The 25878-nt window shown below is 37.4% G+C and overlaps 1 protein-coding gene and 1 pseudogene across 6 annotated transcripts in view; both read right to left on the bottom strand.

Moving 5' to 3' along the window:
- MON2 (MON2 regulator of endosome-to-Golgi trafficking) overlaps positions 1-25878 on the bottom strand; it is a 131109-nt gene that overhangs the window by 49549 nt on the left and 55682 nt on the right. For all 5 annotated transcript variants that reach the window (XM_088837067.1, XM_055396459.2, XM_055396462.2 and 2 more), the window contains 14 exons: positions 23475-23710; positions 21266-21347; positions 20546-20730; positions 19651-19763; positions 19202-19306; positions 18537-18617; positions 18385-18458; positions 18205-18295; positions 13972-14073; positions 12738-12848; positions 6551-6726; positions 4003-4165; positions 3037-3330; positions 824-1022 (listed from right to left, as the gene is read on the bottom strand). In XM_088837067.1, the coding sequence (XP_088693193.1) occupies positions 824-1022; positions 3037-3330; positions 4003-4165; positions 6551-6726; positions 12738-12848; positions 13972-14073; positions 18205-18295; positions 18385-18458; positions 18537-18617; positions 19202-19306; positions 19651-19763; positions 20546-20730; positions 21266-21347; positions 23475-23710 (2012 nt within the window). The remainder of the gene's footprint in view (positions 1-823; positions 1023-3036; positions 3331-4002; positions 4166-6550; positions 6727-12737; positions 12849-13971; positions 14074-18204; positions 18296-18384; positions 18459-18536; positions 18618-19201; positions 19307-19650; positions 19764-20545; positions 20731-21265; positions 21348-23474; positions 23711-25878) is intronic.
- On the bottom strand, positions 6749-12023 carry LOC148777616 (proline-rich protein PRCC-like; annotated as a pseudogene). Its single transcript, XR_016037517.1, has 3 exons — positions 11975-12023; positions 7432-8389; positions 6749-7372 (listed from the first exon to the last, which is right to left on the bottom strand). The product of XR_016037517.1 is annotated as a proline-rich protein PRCC-like (transcript).

Raw genomic sequence — 25878 nt, forward strand, 5'->3', positions numbered from 1 at the left:
GCTTTTAACATAATGAGAAGAAAAAAAGCCAAACATAAAATAAGTTGAAAAAATAATATGTACAGCTTGCTCACAGTTATGTACAAAAGTATTTGTTTACTTTTCTCAACCACTCCCATATCTGAACACATTACATCATGGATTAAAATCCTCCAGTGGTTTTCAGTGCTCTTAGAGTGACGTCTTCTGAACATAGCCTACAAAGTGCTGCAACATCTGAAGTCTACCTCTACAACCTCATTGAGAATCACTCTTTTCCATGTTCTCTTCATTCCAGACCTTCAAACATGCTGGGGGCCACACCATCTCCATCTCCTCAATCTTCTTTCATCTCTTTTACACATACTCTCTGTCTGTAAGGCTCTCCCCATTTCATCCTACCTTTACCTGATGAACTACTATTCAGATAAAACACTGCCTTCTCAGGGAAGCCTATATCTACATCACTGGCCTGGTCAAGTATCTAATATAAGCTCACAATCTATTATAAGTTCCTTTGTAGCATTGATCATTATAGCAATTTTCTATATATTTATGTAATTATAGTTCCTCCTTCATACCGAGGATATATCAAGGACGGTAGATATCTGGCTCATCACTGTATCCCCAAGACTCGCCCACAGTAGGTACACATAACTTTTCAAGAAAATGAATGAAAATGTTTATGCTCATGCACATACCACACATAACAACAAAGACTGGCAGTTAAGATGGATTATTCTTAGAAAATAACAATGTATATAATCTGTGAAGAATCTATATTTTCCAAGTTTCCTTTAACATTAATTACTTGTATACTCAGAGGAACAAAATGTACATCTACCTAAAGGTTGAAGTAAATATCTTCTGGTGTTGAAGATTCTTGCAACTCCGGCCAATGTTAAAACCCATGTCTCAGCCCATTGCTTCTCTGCTGTGTCCCTTGAATGATGAATGAGAATATTGCCACCTCCAGACTCAATCTTTTCTTTGTCTGCAGTGGTAGAAGACTCTCTAACTCGGTCCAGCAGATGAAAGAGAACCTGAATATTTGTGATAATGCATATAAAAATACTGATAACATAGTATAAATAACAGCACAGGAAATTAAGCATTGTTACAAAGAATTATACCTGACATTCTGATCAATTCCTGTATCTTAGAGGAAACCGACAGAGGTATCCTTATATTCTTAAGTTTATCCTTAAGGCCATGGAATATAAAAAATTAAACTGAATAGACTATCACTTAAGACCTGTTGAACTGAGTGTCAATGGAGCACCTAAGGTATAATGTACAAGAAGGGAATGAAGTTAAAGAGAGGGGTCCAGCAAAAAATGTAAGGACAATAAAAAAAAAATTTAAGTATGAGTGACATCTAGATAGAGGTTAACTACTGAAATTTCATCTCTGGATGAGGATGCTTTAAAAAAATCAAGTAGGAAGCAGCTGGAATTTGGGGGATGTTTATTTAAAATGTAGATTCAGGGGAAGGAATAGGCGCCAAGAAAATAAAATTGAATAAAGAAGCAGATGCACACTGTGAAACAGAAGCCAAAGGAAATTTCAAGGAGAAAATAATCAACAGTATTAAACGTTATGAAAAACTGAGCAGAGGGCAAGAGATCTGCCAACTAGAAGACGACCTGTAGAGCCAATGAACAATTTCTTTGGTTCTAAAAATATAGTTTCAGAACCAGCCGCATCAGCATCACTCAGTAGCTTCACAGATTTCTCAGTCTCCACGCCACAGGAAAGATATCAGAACCTCTAGGGGGTTGGGTACAGTGGCTCAGCAATTTATGCTTTAACAAGTCCTCTAGGAGATGCTGTTACATGCTAATGTTTAAGATACTCTGAAGTAGAATTATCTGGATATCAAATTACAAGGGGTAAGGGAATGCAACGGAAGTGAGAAAGAAAAAATTATTATTATTGAGATTTAGGCAGCAAGATTAATAATGAAGTTAGGAAAAGGAAACAGGAGTCAGAAAAATATCAGTTTGCTTTTTGAAAATGGTAAAGGACTCTTAAGCTTGTTTGTGATCTGATAAAGCTAGGGAAAGGAGTTGAAACAAAAGACACAGGAGGGAGTAGGGCTTTCAATTATTTTTATTAGGAACATACATTATTAATTTTTTAAGAAGACATTTTGAGGTCTTTTTTAAACTCAAAGCACTGTTAAATACAGTTAAAGTTTATCACACTGCCTACTGTCAAACTTACTAATTTCAAAAATTCACAAAAGCAGTGAAAGGATTATAAATAAGAGTTTTATTAAAATGGAACAGATTAAGCAACAAAAAAAAAGGAGAGCCTTTTAGCAAAGACGGGAAACTCACTAATAAGCTGCTGACTTTGTAAGAACATTTTAAAAAGATGATAATGAAAAATTAAAAAATGAAACCACATACTTGAACAAACATAGAATTTACAAATGGAAGGTGATTTTTGTTTGGTGAGTCTACAAACAAATTTCACTATTATTGATATTGTTTATAAAGTTTTCACTTAATTATATTTGAATTATATGTGGTAGTTTAGCAACTACTGGTTTTACCACCAGGAAAATGGGGAAAAGGAAGTGCAAAGGCAGAAATCAAAGAGATAAAAAAATGAGGATTATAGGGGTAGGGTGGGAGGGAGGCTCAAGAAGAGGGGAAATATATATATATATGGCTGATTCACTTTGTTGTATGGCAGAAACCAATACCACATTGTAAAGCAATTACCCAATTTTAAAAAAATGAGGCTTTAAGTATTTAATTTGCTAATATGCAAGGTACAATTAAAATATGACAAAGCTAACATTTCCTGTTTTGCCAAATGCACAAATGGATGGAAATTCTTCTTTAAAAATTAATAGGAACAAAAAAAACATATATATGTATAACTGAATCACTTTTCTGTGCACCTGAAACTAACATGATATTCTAAACCAACTATATTTCAATAAAAAAACTAAAAAAAATTTTTTTAATTTTAATTTGTTGTTGTTGAAAAAGTATAAAAGCATGTCTCAATTAATAACTGATAACTCAAGGTATTTTACAGTACCTTCCAAATAACAGTGTGCCATGTTGAGTGCTGTAATAAAGTTCCATGTGCACCAATTGTTGAAAACAGAGTTTGCCCTGCACTCTTCCGGACAGCAGGACGGGGATCTACACATAGTTCACCCAATTTTGCATAAAGACACAACCACAAGCAATCAAACGGTGGTGCAGGGTGGAATGGCCGATTCAAAACCACTCCTTTTTCTTCTGCCTGCTTTTGCTGTGCTGCCTCTTCTTTATTTAATTCCTTTTCGATAGTTTCTCCTCTTTGAAAAAAATAATCTGAGATATTCCACTGAAGAGCCAAGGAGAAAAATATCTATTCAGAGATTTTTATTTTAAACACATAGATATGCAACAGATAGGTTTTCAGAATAAAAATTAAAAGCAATTACTTCGGAAACTCTTTTCCTAGTAGAATGGATTTAATGAAAACATCTCTTCCTCTGTCAAGTTTATCTATCTGATTTCAGAATTTGAGAGTGTGGCCTTTAATTTTTTAATATTTTTAAAAATTGGATTTAAAATTTAAATTTTATGTTAATATCAGTAGAATTAACTGATTATTTCTCTTGTATCAACCATTATTTGCTAAATCCTTCCATAACAAATCTTATATAAACCAAATTTCAGCTCAACAGATCAAAATTATTCCACATATTCTGCTCTTAATTATTTCTTAAATATTACTTAACCCTTCACACAGGAAATGGCAACCCACTCCGGTGTTCTTGCCTGGAGAATCCCAGGGACAGGGGAGCCTGGTGGGCTTCCGTCTATGGGGTCACACAGAGTCGGACACGACTGAAGTGACTTAGCAGAAGCAGCAACCCTTCATACAAGATGTTTGGTATGTACTTAAAAGTCATTTAAATGATGCTTACAGAGTCAAAAGCACATTTGCTCAGCATTCACTCTCAGTTGCAAAGTGATTTCTAGATTATATAAGAAAGGCAATCATACTTACCAATAAACCTATTGAAGTTAAACTAATATTAAGTTCTTGGTTATGAAGTCCAAAGCTACCTGCAACATCTACAACTATTTGCAGGCAAGTGCAAGGCATTGTTGGTAGAAAATCTGTCACAACCAACTGAAGACACTGGAATGCTGTTCGTATCAAAGATTCTCTGAAAATACAAAAGAAAAGCTATATTCATGTATTTAAGATAAATGGAAGGAAAAATACATACAATAATTTGAACAAATCAAAATTTTATTTTAAAATTGGAACAAGAAAATCTTCTCTTAGTACTCATTCAGTACTTCAATATTTACATAAATGTAAAAAAGATATGCTTACTTAAAATAATTAACAAATTTAAAAAAAGAAGCTCATGGGAATAAGAAAAACAGTAAACTAAAAAAAGAAAATATGTATTCAGTTCAGTTCAGTCGCTCAGTCGTGTCTGACTCTTTGCCACCCCATGAATCACAGCATGCGAGGCCTCCCTGTCCATCACCAACTCCCGGAGTTCACTCAAACTCATGTCCATCAAGTCGGTGATGTCATCCAGCCATCTCATTCTCTGTCGTCCCCTTCTCCTCCTGCCCCCAATCCTTCCCAGCATCAGAGTCTTTTCCAGTGAGTCAACTCGTCACATGAGGTGGCCAAAGTATTGCAGTTTCAGCTTTAGCATCAGTCCTTCCAATGAACACCCAGGACTGATCTCCTTTAGAATGGACTGGTTGGATCTCCTTGCAGTCCAAGGGACTCTCAAGAGTCTTCTCCAGCACCATAGTTCAAAAGCATCAATTCTTCGGCGATCAGCTTTCTTCACAGTCCAACTCTCACATCCATACATGACCACGGGAAAAACCATAGCCTTGACTAGACAGACCTTGGTTGGCAGAGTAATGTCTCTGCTTTTTAATGTGCTATCTAGGTTGGTCATAACTTTCCTTCCAAGGAGTAAGCGGCTTTTAATTTCATGGCTGCAATCAGCATCTGCAGTGATTTTGGAGCCCCCAAAAATAAAGTCTGACACTGTTTCCCCATCTACTTCCCATGAAGTGATGGGACCAGATGCCATGATCTTCGTTTTCTGAATGTTGAGCTTCAAGTCAAACTTTTCACTCTCCTCTTTCACTTTCATCAAGAGGCTTTTCAGTTCCTCTTCACTTTCTGCCATAAGGGTGGTGTCATCTGCATATCTGAGGTTATTGATATTTCTCCCGGCAATCTTCATTCCAGCTTGTGCTTCTTCCAGCCCAGCATTCCCCATGATATACTCTGCATAGAAGTTAAATAAGCAGGGTGACAATATACAACCTTGACGTACTCCTTTTTCTATTTGGAACCAGTCTGTTGTCCCATGTCCAGTTCTGTTGCTTCCTGACCTGCATACAGGTTTCTCAAGAGGTAGGTCAGGTGGTCTGGTATTCCCATCTCTTTCAGAATGTTCCACAGTTTATTGTGATCCACATAGTCAAAGGCTTTGGCATAGTCAATGAAGCAGAAATAGATGTTTTTCTGGAACTCTCTTGCTTTCTCCATGATCCAGAGGATGTTGGCAATTTGATCTCTGGTTCCTCTGCCTTTTCTAAAACCTGCTTGAACATCTGGAAGTTCACGGTTCACATATTGCTGAATTTACACATTGATAATAACAAAGCAGCAGTATGATTGCTTCGTGGTAGCCTAACCGATCCAATTGTTTCATGTAGCCTAGACTAAAGGCTAACGAATGGTCATGAAATTTTTATGGCACACAGTATTACAGTCACATTCATAATACAGTATTGGAAATGTTGTTACTTTTTTAAAAAATCTAATGTGATGATAGGCTTATAGGCAGTTTCTCCAATTATGAGAGAGGAAACATACTATGTGGTAATGTAATTCTTTAAAAGCAAAGTTATAAACCAGTAAGAAAACTAAAACATTACTAATTTTACATTAAACATTCCTCACCTTATGCCTATGTAAGGATAAGCTATCCACTTCAATACAAGTCTTGTACAAGTGTACACATTATTCTACATATATATTTTTGCATATTTACTGAAACCATGGATAAGTAGACTCATACGATACAAACCCATGTTGTTTAAGGGTCTATTTCCATCAGAAAGGCCCTTCTTAGGTATTGAGTTTCTCTGACCATAATCTTTAGGGGTCACTTCAATAACTAGAAACCTCACAGGTGAAGTTTTTTCTGAAGATTAATCTCTCACGCTTGTACTTTATTAATACCATATTATTTTTATTCTGCATCAACCAGCCAAACAAACTTTAGACACTGAGAAAGGGAGTTTGTTTGATGCATGTTCCTTACTGTAAGAACCTTGTATTCATATATAAATGACAAAGAAATAGCAATTTTTCCATCCTTCCAAGAAAAAAGTGAGTCCTAATGATTCCCTACAGCCACCTGGGAGTAGGGTAAGGAAAACTACTTTAGATCATAAACTTAAGCAAAAGAGGCATACATAAAAAATTAACGATTATATCATAATTTTAGGCAGAATCCCCTTTTCCTATTACCTTTTGGATGTTAATTTTAAACACTTACCCTTGATCATTTCTGATCGCTCCCATAACTCCCAGCACTAATGGCCATCCAGGCCCAAGACTGTCTCCTTGACTCTGAAGAATCTGCAGCACACACTCTAATTGCTTGAGTCGTATATCTGGATGATTAATATTGGACATCTCCTTTAATGGGTTCAATAAAAGCAATTGCAGCCTCTGAAAAGAAGGTAAGAAGCTAATCAGAGAAGTTCCAGAACATGGAAAGGTTCTGCTATTGTCTTTCAAGTTTAAATTTACCTTCACTAAGACTGCAATGGTAAAAAGAAATTTAGTAAAATAAACATCAAAAATGATTTCTCTAACAGTAATCATTAGGTTTACCTTGTCATGTCTTTTTTATTTTTACTTTTTTTTTTGTCTGTTGGCCTGAATATTTTATTTCAACAGACATCCCTGGTTTAAAAAAAAAAAGGAAAAGATGGAGGGAGGGGTTCAACATATCATCACACCCAACAGGGAGCAAAACTCCCATCCAAGAACTCAGAGCCCCTTCTGAGGCATCACTTGAGTCTCTGCTAGCTCCAAGACACAAAGGAGCTGAATTTTCTAACTTTCATTAAGAAAAATCTATCAAATATGTTCATTCTCGCAATGGCAAGGGCTGGGTCCTCAGGGAAAGAGACCCTGGGCTTGGATCAGCTGGGGTCCCAAAGATGAAGCTGGGGGCCGAGCCAGCTGGGCTGCATGAGATCCAGGGGCAGTTATGTCCAGAGCCCTAGAATCCGTATTTGGCTTGGGTCTGCCGGCGGCTGAGCTTGTTCTCCAACCAGGTGTTCTTCAGTTCCAGCTCCCGCTCCTTAGCCTGATGAATCAGATACATAATCTGGTGTTTCTGCCGCTGCTGGCCTGTTGGCTGCTCACCTTTCTTTTTGCTGAATGACTTCATGGTTTTCTCTTCTGTCAATGCCTTGGTCATCCACTGCTGGGCCCCACTGAGCTGGTCATCACCTTTGATCTCCACAAAGTTGATCTCCTCCCTCCCTCGGTTCCTCTCAGGGAGGGAGAAAAAGTTCTCAGGGGCTACTTCCTGATCACTGTCGTCCTCCTCCTGCGTGATCTGCTTCGTCACCTGCAGGGCAGCACTCTTGGCAGCAGCCTTAGCTGAGGGCAACAGAGTGGTGGTTGTGGTGCCCACAACAGGGGCAAGAGAGGAGGACTTGGTCTTAGAAGCTTGCCTGGAGGGCTTAGTGTCAGAGGAGCCATCAGAGGGTTTCCGGGAGAAAGCATGGGGCAGGAGCAACCTGTTAGACTCTTGCACAGTCAGGTTTTTAGGCTGGGGAAGCAAGGCAGACAAACCAGTCCCCTCACTGGATCCCTGAAGGACAGTTTTCTTCTTTGTGGGTTAATCTTCCTCAGAATCTGAATCCCCCTTATGCAACTGGCACCGCAATCTTCACCGGCTCCGTCCTCTTCTTTGGCTTTGGAAGCCCGGGGGGGGGGGGGGGACCGGCACCGCCAATAGGTGGGGGCAGACTGAGGCCAGGGCCTTGGGGCGAAGTCAGCCCCAATCCGAGCCCCTCCCCAACTCCCGCCGCTTCAGTCAGGCTCACACCTGGAGGTGGGGGGAAGCCTCCCAGGCCGAAGGGCAAGGGGGGAGGAGGCTGGAGCTGGGGTTGCCAGTGGGTGGGGGCAGCAACAGCGGCGGGGGAAAGGTTGGGGCCAGCATCTGGTCGGGGGGGAGGCGGCAAGGCCGGACTCTTGGGTGCGGGAAGAGAAGCGAACAAGCCCGGTAAAGTAGGGCCAGGTGTAGGGGCCGCCGCCTCCTCCTCCGGCTCCACTTCAGCCTCATCCGGCTCACTTTCATCGCTGCTGGCATAAGCTCATCCAAGTCTTTCTTTAAAAAAAATAATTTAAATATTTTTTTTTTATTTTTGGCTGTCCTGGGCCTTTGTTGCCATGCGGGCTTTTCTTTAGTTGCGGAATGAAGGGGCTACTCTCTAGTTGCAGTACATGGGTTTCTCACTGTGGTGGCTTCTCTTGTTGCAGAGCATGGGCTCTAGAACACACGGGCTTCAGTACTTGGAACATGTGGGCTCAACAGTGCCAGCTCCCATGCTCTACAGCACAGGCTCAATATCGGTGGCGCATGACCTTAACGTTTTTTTGCAGCATGTGCGATCTTCCCAGATCAGGGATTGAAACTGTGTCTCCTTCATTGGCAGGTGAATTCTTTACCACTGAGCCACTGGTGAAGCCCCATCAGATCAGTTCAGTTCAGTTCAGTCACTCAGTCGTGTCTGACTCTTTGCGACCCCATGAATCACAGCACGCCAGGCCTCCCTGTCCATCACCAACTCCCGGAGTTCACTCAAACTCATGTCCATCGAGCTGGTGATGCCATCCAGTCATCTAATTCTCTGTCGTCCCCGTCTCCTCCCGCCCCCAATCCCTCCCAGTATCAGAGTCTTTTCCAGTGAGTCAACTCGTCGCATGAGGTGGCCAAAGTATTGGAGTTTCAGCTTTAGCATTAGTCCCTCCAATGAACATCCAGGATTGATCTCCTCTAGAATGGACTGGTTGTATCTCCTTGCAGTACAAGGGACTCTCAACAGTTTTCTCCAGCACCACAGTTCAAAAGCATCAATTCTTCGACGATCAGCTTTCTTCACAGTCCAGCTCGCACATCCATACATGACCACGGAAAAAACCATAGCCTTGACTAGACGGACCTTGATTGGCAAAGTAATGTCTCTGCTTTTTAATATGCTATCTAGGTTGTTCATAACTTTCCTTCCAAGGAGTAAGCGTCTTTTAATTTCCTGGCTGCAATCAGCATCTGCAGTGATTTTGGAGCCCAAAAGCCCCATTTAAGTCTTTTTAAATTTTTTAAGTTTTGGCCACACAAGTAACAAGTGGGAGCTTAGTTCCCCAACCAAGGATGGAATCCACCCCTCCTGCATTAGAAGCACGGATTCCCAATCACTGAACTTCAGGAAAGTCCCGAAGTCTTGTATTTTAATAAGAGAAAATAAAAATCTATCTTCAAGATACTATATTTCAGGATAAATAGAGAACATTTCATGCAAAGATGGGCTCGATAAAGGACAGAAATGGTATGGACCTAACAGAAGCAGAAAATATTAAGAAGAGGTGGCAAGAATACACAGAACTGTACAAAAAGATCTTCACGACCAAGATAGTCACGATAACCGTATCACTGACCTAGACCCAGACATCTTGGAATGTGAAGTCAAGTGGGCCTTAGAAAGCATCACTATGAACAAAGCTAGTGGAGGTGATGGAATTCCAGTTGAGCTATTTCAAATCTTGAAAGATGATGCTGTGAAAGTGCTGCACTCAATATGCCAGCAAATTTGGAAAACTCAGCAGTGGCCACAGGACTGGAAAAGATCAGTCTTCATTCCAATCCCAAAGAAAGGCAATGCTAAAGAATGCTCAAACTACCGCACAATTGCACTCATTTCACACGCTAGTAAAGTCATGCTCAAAATTCTCCAAGCCAGGCTTCAGCAATATGTGAACCGTGAACTCCCAGATGTTCAAGCAGGTTTTAGAAAAGGCAGAGGCACCAGAGATCAAATTGCCAACATCCGCTGGATCATGGAGAAAGTGAGAGAGTTCCAGAAAACCATCTATTTCTGCTTCATTGACTATGCCAAAGCCTTTGACTGTGTGGATCACAAGAAACTGGAAAATTCTGAAAGAGATGGGAATACCAGACCACCTGACCTGCCTCTTGAGAAACCTGTATGCAGGTCAGGAAGCAACAGTTAGAACTGGACATGGAACAACAGACTGGTTCCAAATAGGAAAAGGAGTATGTCAAGGCTGTGTATTGTCACCCTGCTTATTTAACTTATATGCAGAGTACATCATGAGGAACGCTGGGCTGGAAGAAGCACAAGCTGGAATCAAGACTGCCATCAATAACCTCAGATATGCAGATGACACCACCCTTATGGCAGAAAGTGAAGAGGAACTCAAAAGCCTCTTGATGAAAGTGAAAGAGGAGAGTGAAAAGGCTGGCTTGAAGCTCAACATTCAGAAAACAAAGATCATGGCATCTGGTCCCATCACTTCATGGGAAATAGATGGAAAAACAGTGGAGACAGTGTCAGATTTTATTGTTTTGGGCTCCAAAATCACTGCAGATGCTGACTGCAGCCAGGAAATTAAAAGACGCTTACTCCTTGGAAGGAAAGTTATGACCAACCTAGACAGCATATTAAAAAGCAGAGACATTACTTTGCCAACCAAGGTCCGTCTAGTCAAGGCTATGGTTTTTCCCGTGGTCATGTATGGATGTGAGAGTTGGACTATGAAGAAGACTGATCGCCGAAGAATTGATGCTTTTGAACTGTGGTGCTGGAGAAGACTGTTGAGAGTCCCTTGTACTGCAAGGAGATACAACCAGTCCATTCTAGAGGAGATCAATCCTGGATGTTCATTGGAGGGACTGATGCTAAAGCTGAAACTGCAATACTTTGGCCACCCATGCGACAAGTTGATTCACTGGAAAAGACTCTGATGCTGGGAAAGGTTGGGGGCGGGAGGAGAAGGGGACAACCAAGAATGAGATGGCTGGATGGCATGAGTTTGAGTAAACTCCGGGAGTTGGTGATGGACAGGGAGGCCTGGCGTGCTGTGACTCATGGGGTCGCAGAGAGTCGGACACGACTGAGCGACTGAACTGAACTGAACTGAACCTGGTGTTAAAAGGTATTAAATTTACAGATCCATATACAAATGAATCTCAGTATAGAAATACACCTCTCTATATTTAGCTCTATTTGGAGAGAAGAAAACAATTCCCAATTTCTAAAATTTACTTTCATTTACTCTATTAATGTGTGCTGCTTCTGCTGCTGCTGCTGAGTCGCTTCAGTCGTGTCTGACTCTGTGCGACCCCAGAGATGGCAGCCCACCAGGCTCCCCCGTCCCTGGGACTCTCCAGGCAAGAACACTGGAGTAGGTTGCCATTTCCTTCTCCATTATTAATGTGTACCACATGTATTTAAATTTAAGTCTCAATACTCCTAAAAATGAACTAGTAGACAAAGATGACACAAAACCACAAAATTTTTTACTGTTAAAAAGTGAAAAAAGCACTTTGTTCTACTCCTTTAGCATCTGAAAGCACTTGGCTTTAGTTTCCTCTCCAAGGATTCATTTATTTGGCTCACTGACTGAACAAAAATATTAAGCTCTTACCATGTGCCAGGTATTAAGCTGGATGCTAAGAATATATACATGGACAGGGCTTTACAAAAAAATTAGACTTCAATAGGAAAAAAATATGCAATCACTAAAATGTGAGCTATAAAAATTAAGAAACTCTTCTGTCTTGTACATCATTCTGTTACAAGAGTTAAAACACTGCCTGGCATATAGTATGTACCCAATAATTATTTGTTGAGGAAATTTGTAGACTACATCCACATACAATACAGTAAGATAGTAAGGGCAATGTGAATGGCTATTAAATGCCTCATTCCTACTCAATCTTTAAACAAAACTTTGGTGGGTTTTTTAAAAACTGTGTAAGATATATGTGAATGATTATGGGAGTCAGGAAAAAGGATTCACAACAGAAGAAAACTCTGAAAGTATAAAATAACCTTTAAAATTATTTAAAAATAAAAATCTATTTTATTGTGCTTGCCTCTTCTGCCACTTGTTTCTCCCCATGTAAGGGCTTCCCAGGTGGCACAATGGTAAAGAATCCATCCACCTGCCAATGCGGAGACGCAGGTTCAATCCCTTGGAAAGGAATATCCCCTGGAGGAGAGCATGGCAACTCACTCCAGTATTCTGGCCTGAAAAGCTTCATGGACAGAGGACCTTGGAGGGCTACAGTCCATGGGACTGCAGAGCGCTGGACATGGCTAAGTGACTAAGCACACAAGGGTAATGAGTAGGGGGAAGGGAAAAAAAAAAAGGTACAGACCAAAGGAAAAGAGACTAATAAAGTATGAAGCCTTAGCACTGCATGAAGAAGGAAACTTCTAGATGGGGAGACCAATTCTAGGTAATTTATTACTTTAGTTTAGAGGTATTTTAAGAAAATTTTTAATATAGATAATCCTGAAAAGCCAGGATTATCAACCTTCTGTAAGAGATCCAGGGTCTAAGGGTCTACAAATAAAGTTACATATGGGAGAGGATGACTTTAAGTGCTTTTAAAAAAGGTTTTGTTTTTTTTTTACCTGGTTTTGTGAAAGTGGAGGATCATGGTTAAATGTTAACCCTGCTTTAATAAGTGAAGTCAAGGCTTCTGCTCCCCATTCTCTCATTCGAGAGTTTGGATGCTGGCACACCTAAGGGTATATACATATTGAACAAAAATTAATCTTTAATTTGTATACTTAAGCTATACATCACACATTAATTTAAGAAAAACTAAAACATTGCATTTCCTACTATTCCACATTTAAAAAATCATATAAAATGTTTGTCAATAAGGGTTGAAGAAAATATGAAAATATACAAAATGTAAGTAAGCTTACCTTCTGAATAAGAGGCAAGAGGAAGCAATAAAGAGACAGAAGATAAAAGATGAAACTAAACAATTCACAGAAAAGAAAGGATTTCATAAAAGTAAATGATGTCACCAGAGTAAACAGAAGCAGACACTAAGGTTCATTGTAATCTGGTCTATCTTCATAATCAAATACTTCGCTAAAATTTTAAAAACATAGTTTTTGCCATTTGATGAGAATTCCATAATGAAGAAATCTGCATGTATTCTTTAATAGCTCATAAAAATAATCCCAATAAAATGGAAGGAAAACAAAGAAAGGACTTTTTTTTAACTAAGAACAGTACGCTTCTCAGATTACTGAAATAATATGAAACAATGAGGGCAACCAAAACCTAAACTGCTCAGAAACATGTATTTGACAGAAGTAGTTGTCAATAAGAAGCAACTAATTATTCAGATTCACTCAAGTTTGAATACAAATCCAGACAAAATTCCCTGGAACTATCTATAATTAGTGATACTGAGAAGGTTTTTTCCCTTTTGTAGACTGAGAAGGTTTTTTCCCTTTTGTAGAAATGTTACCTCATAATCACAGGAAAGTCTGTAAAGGAGCAGTGTCTAGTACTAAGTCTCAGTCCTAACTGCCTTGAAGTTTTAGAACCAGCTGAGGCTGAGGAGATCAAAAGATTATATAATGAAAGGGGACCCAAACTAACAGGTGAAGGAGACATCAAAGATTTCATTGTTATATCACTCATTTTTAGTCATAAAGTTTTCAACCTATTCCTTTACCAAAATGATTACTATAAAAAATTAGTCCCTGATAAAATATACAGAGAGAAATACAAGAAAAAATGTTAATGCTGATTTTTCTTATGGTTATACTGAATCATTAATTCACTGTGTAAGTCTTTATTATAAACAAGAAGTAAATGTAATAATTAAGAAACAGAGGTTACCTCAAGTAGATGGCCAGTTAGAGGTCTCCACAGAATTTCTATTCGGTGCATGTTAACTAGACCAGTTTCTAACAATTTGGCAACAGCAAAAAGAGATGGTTCCTGGAAGAAAAACATAATATTTTTTTATATCATGAGGAGAATATGAGTATTTCAACTGTAAACAAAACTGAGAATACTGTGAAGAGCATGACTATAATTAATATACTTGATTAATTAGAAATAAATATGACATAACCTCCGTTATAATATGACAAGCCTTTCAGTCCACCCTCAAGTATCTAAAAAGTGTTAGTTGCTCAGCTGTTTCCAACTCTTTGCAACCTCATGACTGGAGCCTGCCAGGCTTCTTTGTCCATGGAATTCTCTAGGCAAGAATACTGGAGTGAGTAGCCATTCCCGTCTCCACGGGATCTTCATGACCTAGGGATCGAACCTGGGTCTCCTGCATTGCAGGCGTATTCTTTACCATCTGAGCCACCGGGGAAGCCCTCAAGAATCTAGTATGACTCCTAATCGAAAAATTTGGTTGGGAAGAGACTGCTTTGGTGGAGAAACTTTGAAAATTCAAAAACTGAATGTATGTCTTCTGACCAAAAGGAAAGAATTTTGCTGTGGACTGAATTGTGACCCGCCCCTCCCCACCCTCCACCACTGCTCCCAAACTTCATATGCTGAAACTAACCCTGAGGGTGATGACATTTGGAGATAGGGTCTATAAGGCGGCAATTCAGGTCAAATGAGGTCCTGAGGGTGGGGTCCCAATACATTAAGTTTAACGTCCTCATAAGAAGAGACACCAGAGAGCTTGTGAGCTTATGTGCACTCCATTTCCCTCTTCCACCCCTTTTTCCCTCCCTTTCCCTCTCGCCCTGCCATGTAGGGACACAGTAAGAAGTCACGCATCTTTCAATCCTGAAGAGAGTCTACACAAGAGCTGACTATGCTAGCACCCTGATTTTGGACTTCTACATTCCAGAACTATGAGAAAATTAATTTCCATAGTTTAAAGTTATCCAGTCTATCTACAGTATTTTGTTATGGCAGGCTGAGCTAACTAATATACATTCTTACTAGTAAAGTCTTCAAATGCTTAGGTTTTATGTGTGAATATCACGAAAAATGAAAAAAAAAAAAAACAAAGACAACAGACACCAGGGGAAAGAATGATGATGTCAAGGAGGAGGAGGGGTAAAGGCTGTCGTTTAGACCCTAATAAAAAAGTTGCAGAGAAAGAAGACAAACCACTTTCCTCAGTCACTGGCATTTCAACAACAGAAAGCGAATCAGTGCCCTTCATAAATGGCTGAATTGCTCAGTCCATGTGTTAGAAGAACAGTTTCAGTAAAAAGTTCAAAGGGTAACTATCTCTAATTCAATTTTAAGACAGTAAAATATACATAAATGTAGACTAAGCTGACTTAGAATTATGAGAATTTTTTGATAACAGCTGTAGTACTTCAAATGGAGACAATGCATTAGAAAAGAATAGAAGCCAACTGAAATTTAAAAAGTAAATTATGAGCATAATTTTATAATTTTTAAGTAAAAAGATTTTGTAATTACTCTATACACAACGTTTTCAAAGTACTGATTAAAATCTAAACTGGAAATGTGTGAAATTATCTTTCTTTTCTAGTAAAAACTGTTGAACAAGTACCCTGGGGTTTTAAGAAAAGTGTGGTCAGGTTGACTCTTCCTGCCTGTGCTAACACTAAAAATACCCTAAAAATTAGTGTAGTAGAAAGAAATTCATCATTCTAGAGACAATATGATACAGTAGTTAAGACTGATGCCTATGAATTTTTAACATCTCAACACTACCACTTAATAGCTATGTAACCTTGAGTAACTTTTTTTTTGAAGTATAGCTGATTTATGATACTAGTTTCAGGTGTACAACATAAAGTTTCAAAATTTCTACAGATCTTGTTCCACTTATAGTTATTATAAAATATTGGCTATGCCATACAATATATCCTTATGATATATGCCATACAATATACCCTTGTTGCTTATTTATTATATATATGATAGTTTGTACCTCTTAATTCCCTTATCTTATTTTGTCCTTTCCGCCTTTCCTCTCTCTGTGGATCTGTTTCATTATATTCATTAGGTTTTTTTTATTTTTAGATTCCACATATAAGTGACAATAAATAATATTTGTCTTTCTCTGACTTATTTTACTAAGCATAATATTCTCCAGGTCCATCCATGTTGCTGCAAACAGCAAAAGTTCACTCTATTTTGTGCTAATTTTTTTAATCTATAAAATGGAGATAATAATATATTGAAATGACCTCTCATGTTAGAAAGTGCCTGGCACATAGTAAGTCTCTATAAATGTTGCCCAGTATTATTTCCTCCTTTTCCTCCTATTTATTCTAATGAGGATACACTGGAAACACCTAGCATTTAAGAGTATATGTCCAGACCTCATACCCAAAGATCCTTGTATCCATGAAGTTTGGTAAGTGGTCCTAACTATTGCGTTTTTAAAAAGTGCTTTACTTGACTTTGATGCACACAAAGTCAAAACCACAAGTGAAGTGGTTATAAGAATGGAGCTCTGGAATAAGACATATGTGGATTCAAATCCAAGCTCTACCAATTACCGAATAGGTGACCCCAAGCAGGGTATTTAAGCTATTTTTATATTTTATCTCTAAAAAGCAGTTACTACTGAACCTGACAGAGTTGTTTTAAATGATTAAACAGAAATACATAAGTCAGTATCTAACATACAGCAAACAAAGATAACAGTTTTCTGATTTCTGTTGTTGACATACTCAGTTTGGTAGTATGCCTGCACAAGTGTCATCAACACTGTCCCCTTCTAAGGAAGAATTTGCAAGCTTTACCATCAGCTACCTCCTCAACACATTAGCACAAATTCCTGAAATGAAAACCAAAAATGAGATGACTGGTGACTTTAAAACCACATCTTAAAGGACAGTGATATATACTTTACTCCCTAAGCTATTTAACTCACTCAGAATAGCTGACATTGATAAACTAATTCGACTCTCTCACCACCTTATCTGCCACGTTATCCATGAGCCAGTGGTTTACATGCTCTTTGAAAATAAAAATTTCCTTTTTATTTTCTAGCAGAGTGTCATGTACATAGTACTGTACTTTGTTGAGTGACTACATACATTCTCAAGCCATTACCATATAAACTTGCTCAGATTCAGTTAAAGTATCTATTAAAAATATTGCATTGTTAAGAATTAATTGAAAGGATGTAGGATTACTGAAAGTAGTATTAAGAATTTGATTACTTCACTGTATATTATCCTTGCCTTGACTTGGAGCAAACTATAACAGATATTTTCAAACACCTGCCTGTTTATAGAATTCTCTAAGTATGTACCATAACATGCAAAACTTTGCTCTTTAAGATCTTTTTGGCTAATCTTTAAATGACTCACATGAGCCAAGATGACAAGCTACAATACACAAGGATTAGGCAAATAATGTAATTTTAGGCCCTACAGTTGGATATTAAATAAACCACAAGCTGCATTCTCTGCTTTTCTAATCATTTTCTGGGTAACTGCACTTACTTGTAAATGGTCCAACTAATATATTTATTAATCTTAAAATGTAGAGAGCATTTTAAATAATTTCTAAGGTATCAATAAACCCAAATATTCTTGTGTTTTCCAAGTTTAACAGAAAATGGTAGAGGATAGGAAGAAATGTTCTCAAAAGTATTGCTTGATTCATTTAATCAATAAGCAAAGCAAAAATTTAATTTTCAAGGTAGGGAGAATCATTACCCTCAAAAAGAAATGACTAGCTCCTTCATTTCCATCCCATGAAGGTGAAAGAAACTGAGACATATTTTCCTTGATTTAAAACTTGTATTGCCACAAGCATAAATTGTAATCATTAGGATTACTAATTCGTGGAACACATTTATAAATGTGGTGTTCAATTTTTATAGAAACATTTTTTAGAATATTCAGTGCACAAGTGGACACAATTTAAAATCATGATACATACTGGCACCGGGGAAGCCAACTACTGGCACACGCCACAAGCCAAACAGTATCCTCTTCAGTCTCCCTTCAACAAACCACCATAAATGTAAAAACCCAAAAGAGCAGGCCTAGCCTACAAGGTATTGTTTCCACTTGTAAAACACTAAGATCTTAATGAACATACACCTTATTCAACAAAATAATGTACCATATTTAGCACAGAAAAGGAAGAATATCACACCTTATTATTTCCATAGGCCATATCCATGGCTTCTAAGGATAAGGAACAAAGTGCATTTATTAAATGGTGCAATGATACGTCATCAAGATACCTAAAATAAAAATGAAGAAATAAGATAGTCTCATCTAAAATATACAGCTAACAATAATGTTTGTATCAATTTTAAAAACTGACTCTTACTGTGAGCTTTCAAACAGTCTTGAAAGTATATTGGAAATCACCGGTAAATCTGTCATCACTGCTGTTGTTAGAACCTAGGAGAAGAAGAAAATTAAATGTAACATATAAACATTCTGCAAAATACTAACTGAGTAAGAATGACTAGAGCTTACTGTACTGGGCCCTTCAACAGCTCTTCCAGGTTTCAAGGCACCACCACTACTAGGTTTTAATCCCAGAATCCATACAAGATGCTGTAAAATTTCCAAAAAAAAGAAAAAAAAAATCAGAGCACAGAAATTTATAAACTTACAAAAATTCTAATAACTAAAACTAAAATCAGAGTAGGTATCTAATAACTAAATTGAAATTAGTAATTAACATTCATACAAAATTCTCATTACATCAAGCATAGGCAGTAGAACAGGCCATTATGAGAGACATCCCATCACTTCATATAATGTGAGCCATGTCTTTTTTCTTTTTCCGACTTGCCCTTTTTCATGAAAGTGAAAGTGAAGTCGCTCAGCTGTGTCCGACTCTTTGCGACCCCGTGGACTGTAGCCCGCCAGACTCCTCTGTCCATAGGATTCTCCAGGCAAGAATACTGGAGCGGGTTGCCATTTCCCTCTCCATGGGATCTTCCAAACCCAGGGATCGAACCCAGGTCTCCTGCATTGCAGGCAGACGCTTTATCCTCTGAGCCACCAGGGAAGCCTTTTTTCATACTTACTGCCTATTCAGGCCTGCCCAAAGCACTGATAGGCATTGGTGAGTTTAACTGATAGCACTTAGATATTAAACAACACTGGCCTCTGACCCAGAGTCTACAACATACCTGTAGAGTTGCCAAGACAAGTTGCCATGAAGTCCCAAGAACAGCCCCATGGCAGTGTGCCAGGTTAAGTAAAGTCCTCATACACTGGATATTTTTGGAAGTCAGCTGTATTAAAAAAGGATATATTTGCAAGAACTGTTATGCATTCTCAAAAATTATAAGCTTATAAACAGTACTATCATATCCAAATATTTTCTAATAAAAAGCAAAAATTTTAAGAAAAGAGGCTTGGATGATTTTGTACAGAACAAATTCATTTGCTTAAAAGCTGCGTGGTCACAATTGGTTACAACAATGTCACTCTGTATTTATCTAGTTTCTTCTAAAAGTATTACTCAGATAAAGAAAGTAAGTATAATGACGAATTTGAGAAACACATAAAAAAGGTACAAAAGGTTTCCTTGATATTTAATTGGTATTAATTGGTTACCAAACAAAAAGTACTTTACCATTACTGTCCCTTGAGGCTGGACAGCTAGCGGTTGACCTACTGCTACAACTTGCTGATGAGATTCACTTGATGGACTGATCATCATAACACTCTGGCCCTGGATGGAATATGCTAAAACACAAAGGAAAACCTAAATAATTAAAATATACTTTTCATACTGTACTCAAAGCAATGTTATATTTTAGAACATTAATTTGATCAAACTAAGTTCAACTATGACATTTATTTGGTTAGCTAATATTCATATGCAAACATTTTAAAAACTCAAGAGGTGTAAAAACAAGTTAAGCAAATATTAAGTAATTTTCTAAATAAGTTTAACAAATTATAAAACTTTGATAATTGCCTCATAAGCAAAATAGAATTCAGGACACTTAGTATTTTAAATATACATTCCCAGTAAACTTTTCTACTCAGAGACCAATACTCACATTTTTAGTCTGAAAACAGAACAGCCCATTGAAATTTACCTATATTACATGTAACAAACTTGAATGTTTTTAAGTATTCAACAAGAAAAAAATATTTTTGAATGTCAACTTAATCTAAGTGGTGGCAAACATTACCATTCTACTAGCTCTATTAAAAAAAACAAAACAAAAAAACCCAACCATTCCCATTTCAGTAGTATGCTAGAGTTTACAAAGGACTTTGAGATATATCTTCTTTTATCCTCACAACTATTATTTAAAATCGGTATTATCCTCCCTACTGCTACCTCCATTGTTTTAATAAGATGGAAGAAACTGAGGCTCAGGGACATTAACTTCTCACAGAAGTTAAGAGTCAGGGAGTAGAAAAATAGAGGCTTGAACTCAGAATTTCTATAATCTATTCACTACACTATATCACACCACCTGATGTACAGAACTCTAAAGAAGCTGAAATCTTACATTTGTTGGAAAGTGTGGCTGCAGTGGTAGTATTCAGTACAGTAAGAGCATAATGAGGAGGCAGGGAACCTTTGCATATTGCAGTTATAAAGGCATCTCTTGAAGTTACAAGGCCCAGTCTTCCACAAAGAGCAGCCATAGTCAGTTCAGCTTTTAAAATATTCTCAGTAGCAGCTTCATCTGTGCTGAAAAGATAAAGTATTTTATTTAGTATGATTATTTTTAGGTATGCTGCCAAATGAAATTAGGTAGTTAGGAAAGTTTTAAGAAAATCTATTTTAAAAACTCAAAATCAATCTACTTTAAGGAATTTTAACTAATAAACATCTCAAATTTGAACTGGATAAAAGCAATTTATGACACACATTCATTATCAAAGAAAATAGTCAAGAACTCAAAGATATAACTTAAAAATATCAAGCATTTTAAAATCAGCAAATTCCATGATTCTGAAGAAAAACATCAAAGAAATTGATTAATATAATTATCTTAAGTAGTAAAGCTTAAAATGAAAACAGCGTTCTTTAATTTTTGGACTGTATTTTCCATTATAACATGATGGAAGAGGGGATGGCAGAAAAATAATAATATTCTATAAACATAAAAAACTAGTATTAGGAAACAATTCTCAGGACAAATTTAAATACACACTTTAAAATGGTTTGTTGCTTTTATTTTTTACCTGCCACATGCAGTATAAAACTTATAAAGACTTAATACCTGGCATCAAGAAGGAGTGACAGTGCAGCAAGTAGACCACACCAGCAGGCATTTACCATTTCTTCCCAAACAGCTCTACTAACTTAAAGGAAACACATACAATATTTAATGACAATTACAAATGTCACAGCACTTGACAACACGTCAAATTCTAAAATCCCCCTCATCACTTGATAATACAGCAAATATTCAAAAAACAACTCTGTTGTTAAATACTAAAGCTATAACCTTTAATATGTATCTGAATAAATGAAAATTTTAAAACCATACCAGCTACAGAATTCAAGAAATCTTTTTTTTTTTTGCCACATCACGTGGTTTGCGGGATCTTAGTTCCTAACCACTGGGGCGCCAGAGAATTCCCAAGAAGTCTTAAAACTAAGCTGTCTTAAAATATCAATAATAAGATCTTTATACTGACTGATACCTGTAAAATATACATATAAAATCAGTTCCTATTCCTTTCCATTTCATTGGGCCAAACTTTCAGCCTATGCAACCAGCTGGCAGTGCAAAACCGTAATAAGCAAGCTCAGCCAAGAGACTGGTTACACACACTAGAAATCATATAAATGAGTAAATACAATGAGTAAAATTGGATCAAGTTTCTCACTGTTGGAGAAGGAAATACCAAAAATGGCAAGTTAAAAGTACATCATGTAGTATTAAACTAGAACTGGAAAAACTGGGTGTGTCCTCATGGTATTTAAAACAGATATATATTTTTTAAATGTACAGAAATGTGTGCTCATGTATGTGCATATTTCCTGTTCAAGCAGCAGGAAGCATATCTAGTGTCCATGTGTTAGTTTATAAATACTGCTCTCCACTAAAATGAACTAGGGCTCCATGGAAAAATAACTTATCCCTGGATTATACAAGAAAAATCCAAGATGAGCTTAGAGCATTTTTCTGTATCAGACAGTAAAGCAGTGGTCAGAAAACAACAAAAGAACTAGTGATGATAAAAGGACATAGGAGCCAGCGTGAAAGGGGTCCCATATGGACATGTCGCAGATAACTGAGTGTCAAATCAAATAATGACAATCACAGATTGTATTGATAACGCTTTGAAAAAAATAGAAATCCTTACAGGGTCTGTACTAATATAAATAAACACATGAAACAAAATAAATCAGGAAGGGCAAGCTCTCCTAGAAGATGTCTCAAAGTATTTCTATATAAAAATTAATTAACTTTACACTGAAGAAAGGATGCAGACATCACATTAACCAAATGATAAAAGAACACTCCACTGTTCTTGCCTGGAGAAGCCCAGGGACGGGGGAGCCTGGTGGGCTTCCGTCTATGGGGTCACAGTCGGACACGACTGAAGTGACTTAGCAACAGGAGCAGCAGCTGGAGAAGACTCTTGAGAGTCCCTTGGACTGCAAGGAGATACAACCAGTCCATTCTAAAGGAGATCAATCCTGGGTGTTCATTGGAAGGACTGATGCTAAAGCTGAAACTCCAATACTTTGGCCACCTCATGCGACAAGTTGACTCACTGGAAAAGACTCATACTGGGAGGGATTGCAGGCAGGAGAAGAAGGGGACGACAGAGAATGAGATGGCTGGATGGCATCACCGACTCGATGGACATGAGTTTGAGTCAATTCCGGGAGTTGGTGATGGACAGGGAGGCCTGGTGTGCTGTGATTCATGGGGTCGCAAAGAGTCAGACACGACTGAGCAACTGAACTGAACTGAACTGAAAGAAGGGTATAGAGTCATGAAACTGAATTCAACATGCAATCCTAGACCATAACAGACATTACTGGGGCAAATGACAAAATCTGAAGGACATCTGGGATTTGATGACATATTGAACTGACTGATTCATTGATTTGATGACATCTTGAAATGATGAACGTGTCAGAGTCGGACACGACTGAGCAACTGAACTGAACTGATGCTAAACTTCTGATGGTGACTATACTGTGGTTATGAGGAACCTATTCTTATTTTTAGAAAATACACTTTAAAGTATTAAGGGGTAATGGGGAATTATGTCTGAAACTTTTCCTCAAATAGTTCAGAAAAAAATATGCTGATATATATATAAATAGAAAAATAATGCAAATATGGTAGTGTTAACAGTTGGGACAGCATGGTGAAGAATATATGGAAACTATTATTTTTGCAATTTCTCTAACTTCAAAATTATTCCAAGATAAAAATTTAAACTATAGAATCATAATAAATATACCTATTTCCTTATCCATCTGGTCTGACGTTGACTGTAATTCTTGTTGTTCTGATGACTGTGTAGGCGAAGAAACTGCTTCAGGGGTAGTAGTCTGACATTCTGTTTCAACTTCTCCTAACTCTCCTTCAATCATACTAGTGATTCCACGTACAAGGTCAAGCAAACAGTGGAATGCCACAGACATAGCATAACCCTCTGGTATAGTTGGGGGCTCAACTTTGTCCAACATCTCTAGGCTGAAATTATAAAAAAATCAAGTATTTAATGAGAAGCCACAAAATGAAAATATATAAAAATCTATTTCCATAATTTGTAGATTACAGAAATTAAGATTAATAGCAAAAGTAAATGGCCACCACTAGATCTGCTTACTTTGGAGAATGGTCCCATAATGGTATTCTAAGAAACTGATTAGAAAAGCTAAGTCCTGACCAGTGCCATAACTGATAATAATAATAGTTTATTTTTTTGTCTCTCCCCCAAGTTGTGCCAAGATTTTCATTAACTGTAGACATCATAAAAATATACACATATACAGAACAGAAAAAGACAAACAGATTACAAACCATCTCAAATTCTGACTTAAGTGCTTTTAAAATAAGGTGCTATATTAAAGGGTAAACAAGGACCTACTGTAGGTCTTACAGCACAGGGAGCTATACTCAATATCTTTTAATAATCTAAAATGGAAAAGAATCTGAAAAGGAATATATATATATTCCTTTTGTATATTCCTTGTGTATGTATATATACATATATATGTTTATGTGCATTACTGAATCATTTTGCTGTATACCTGAAAATAACACAATATTGTAACAACTATAATTTTTAAAAGGAAGTAAATAGGTGCTATAAAATCAAATCAATATTATAAAGAAGAAAAGATGTTTTCATACTAGGGAAAAGCATTACTGTGAAATAGCCAGCTCATCTGTCATCCTATGATCTTAGATACAATCTTTCAACAAGGTAAGATGCTATTTAGAGCATCAGTGTGTCACATTAAAATTTTAGAGCAAGTTATACTCCATAAATTGGAGAAGGAAATGGCAACCCACTCCAGTATTCTTGCCTGGAAAATCCCGTGGACAGAGGAGCCTGGTGGGCTACAGTCCATGGGGTCGCAAAGAGTCGGACACAACTAAGTGACTAACACACATACTCCAAAATTAGGACATAGCTTTCAGAAGGAAAGATGAAAATCTTCTGTTTTAAATCATAACCAACAGGGAGTTGTCGCTTTAAATTCCTTAAAATTGAATAAAGAATAATTCAGTGAGGAAAGAACTACTGGATATTCACATTAAAAACAGTGGTGTTGGAGCTCTACCTCATGCCTCACTGACTCATACCTCATTGACTCAAAATGAACCAATGACCTAAACATAAGAGCTAAAGCTAAAAACTCTCAGAAGAAAACACAGGTAAAAATCTTTATGACTTCAAATTATGAAATGGCTTGTTAGGTATGATACTGAAATCCACAAGCAACAAAAGAAAAAACAGATAAACTCAATTCATCAAAATTGAAAATTAATGTGTTTCAAAGGACACTATCAAGAAAACGAAAAGACAATCTATAGAATGTGAGAAAACTTTTTCAAATCATATACCTGATAAGGGACTAGATCTTGACTATGTTAAGAATCTCGACAACTCAATAATAAAATAACAACTCAATTAAAAAGGAGCAAAGGATTTGATAAGACATTTCTCCCATGATATTTTATAAATGGCCAATGAACAAATGAGAGAGATGCTCAATGTCATCAGTCATTAGAAAATGTATATTTGAAATACAGTAAGATAACACCACTAGGACACCAATAATCAAAACACAGTAACAAGTACTGCTGAGGATGTGGAGAGATTTAAACCCTCATACATTGTTGGTGAAAATGGTATGGTCATGTGGGAAAACATTTTGGCAGATCATCAAAAAGTTAAACGTAGAGTCACTATATGGGACCCAGCAATTCCACCCCAGGTATATATATATATTCAAGAGAAATGAAAACGTATGTCTATGCAAAAACTTGTAGGCAAATGCTCATAGCACCATTATTCATAGGCAAAAAATGGAAACAACCCAAATGCCCATCAACCAACAATCAATAAACATGTGGCATAATCATATGGTGGACTATTATGCAGCCACAAACAGGAAGTACTAATATAACCTGTAACGTGGATGGACCTTCTTCAACATTATGCTGAGTAAAAGAAGCCTGACACAAAAGAGTATTATATGATTCCACCCATATGAAGTATCCAGAATAAATAAATCAATAGAGACAGAAAGTAGATTAGTAGCTACTAAAGGGTAGGGAAAGGAGATTGGTGACTGACTGCTTAGAGATATGGGTTTTTCTTCTGGAGTGATGAAAAAGTTCTGAAATTA

This window comes from Moschus berezovskii, chromosome 6 (assembly GCF_049115385.1).
Source record: "Moschus berezovskii isolate FMDL1 chromosome 6, NW_MosBer_1.0, whole genome shotgun sequence".
In the NCBI taxonomy this organism is placed as follows: Eukaryota; Metazoa; Chordata; class Mammalia; order Artiodactyla; family Moschidae; genus Moschus; species Moschus berezovskii.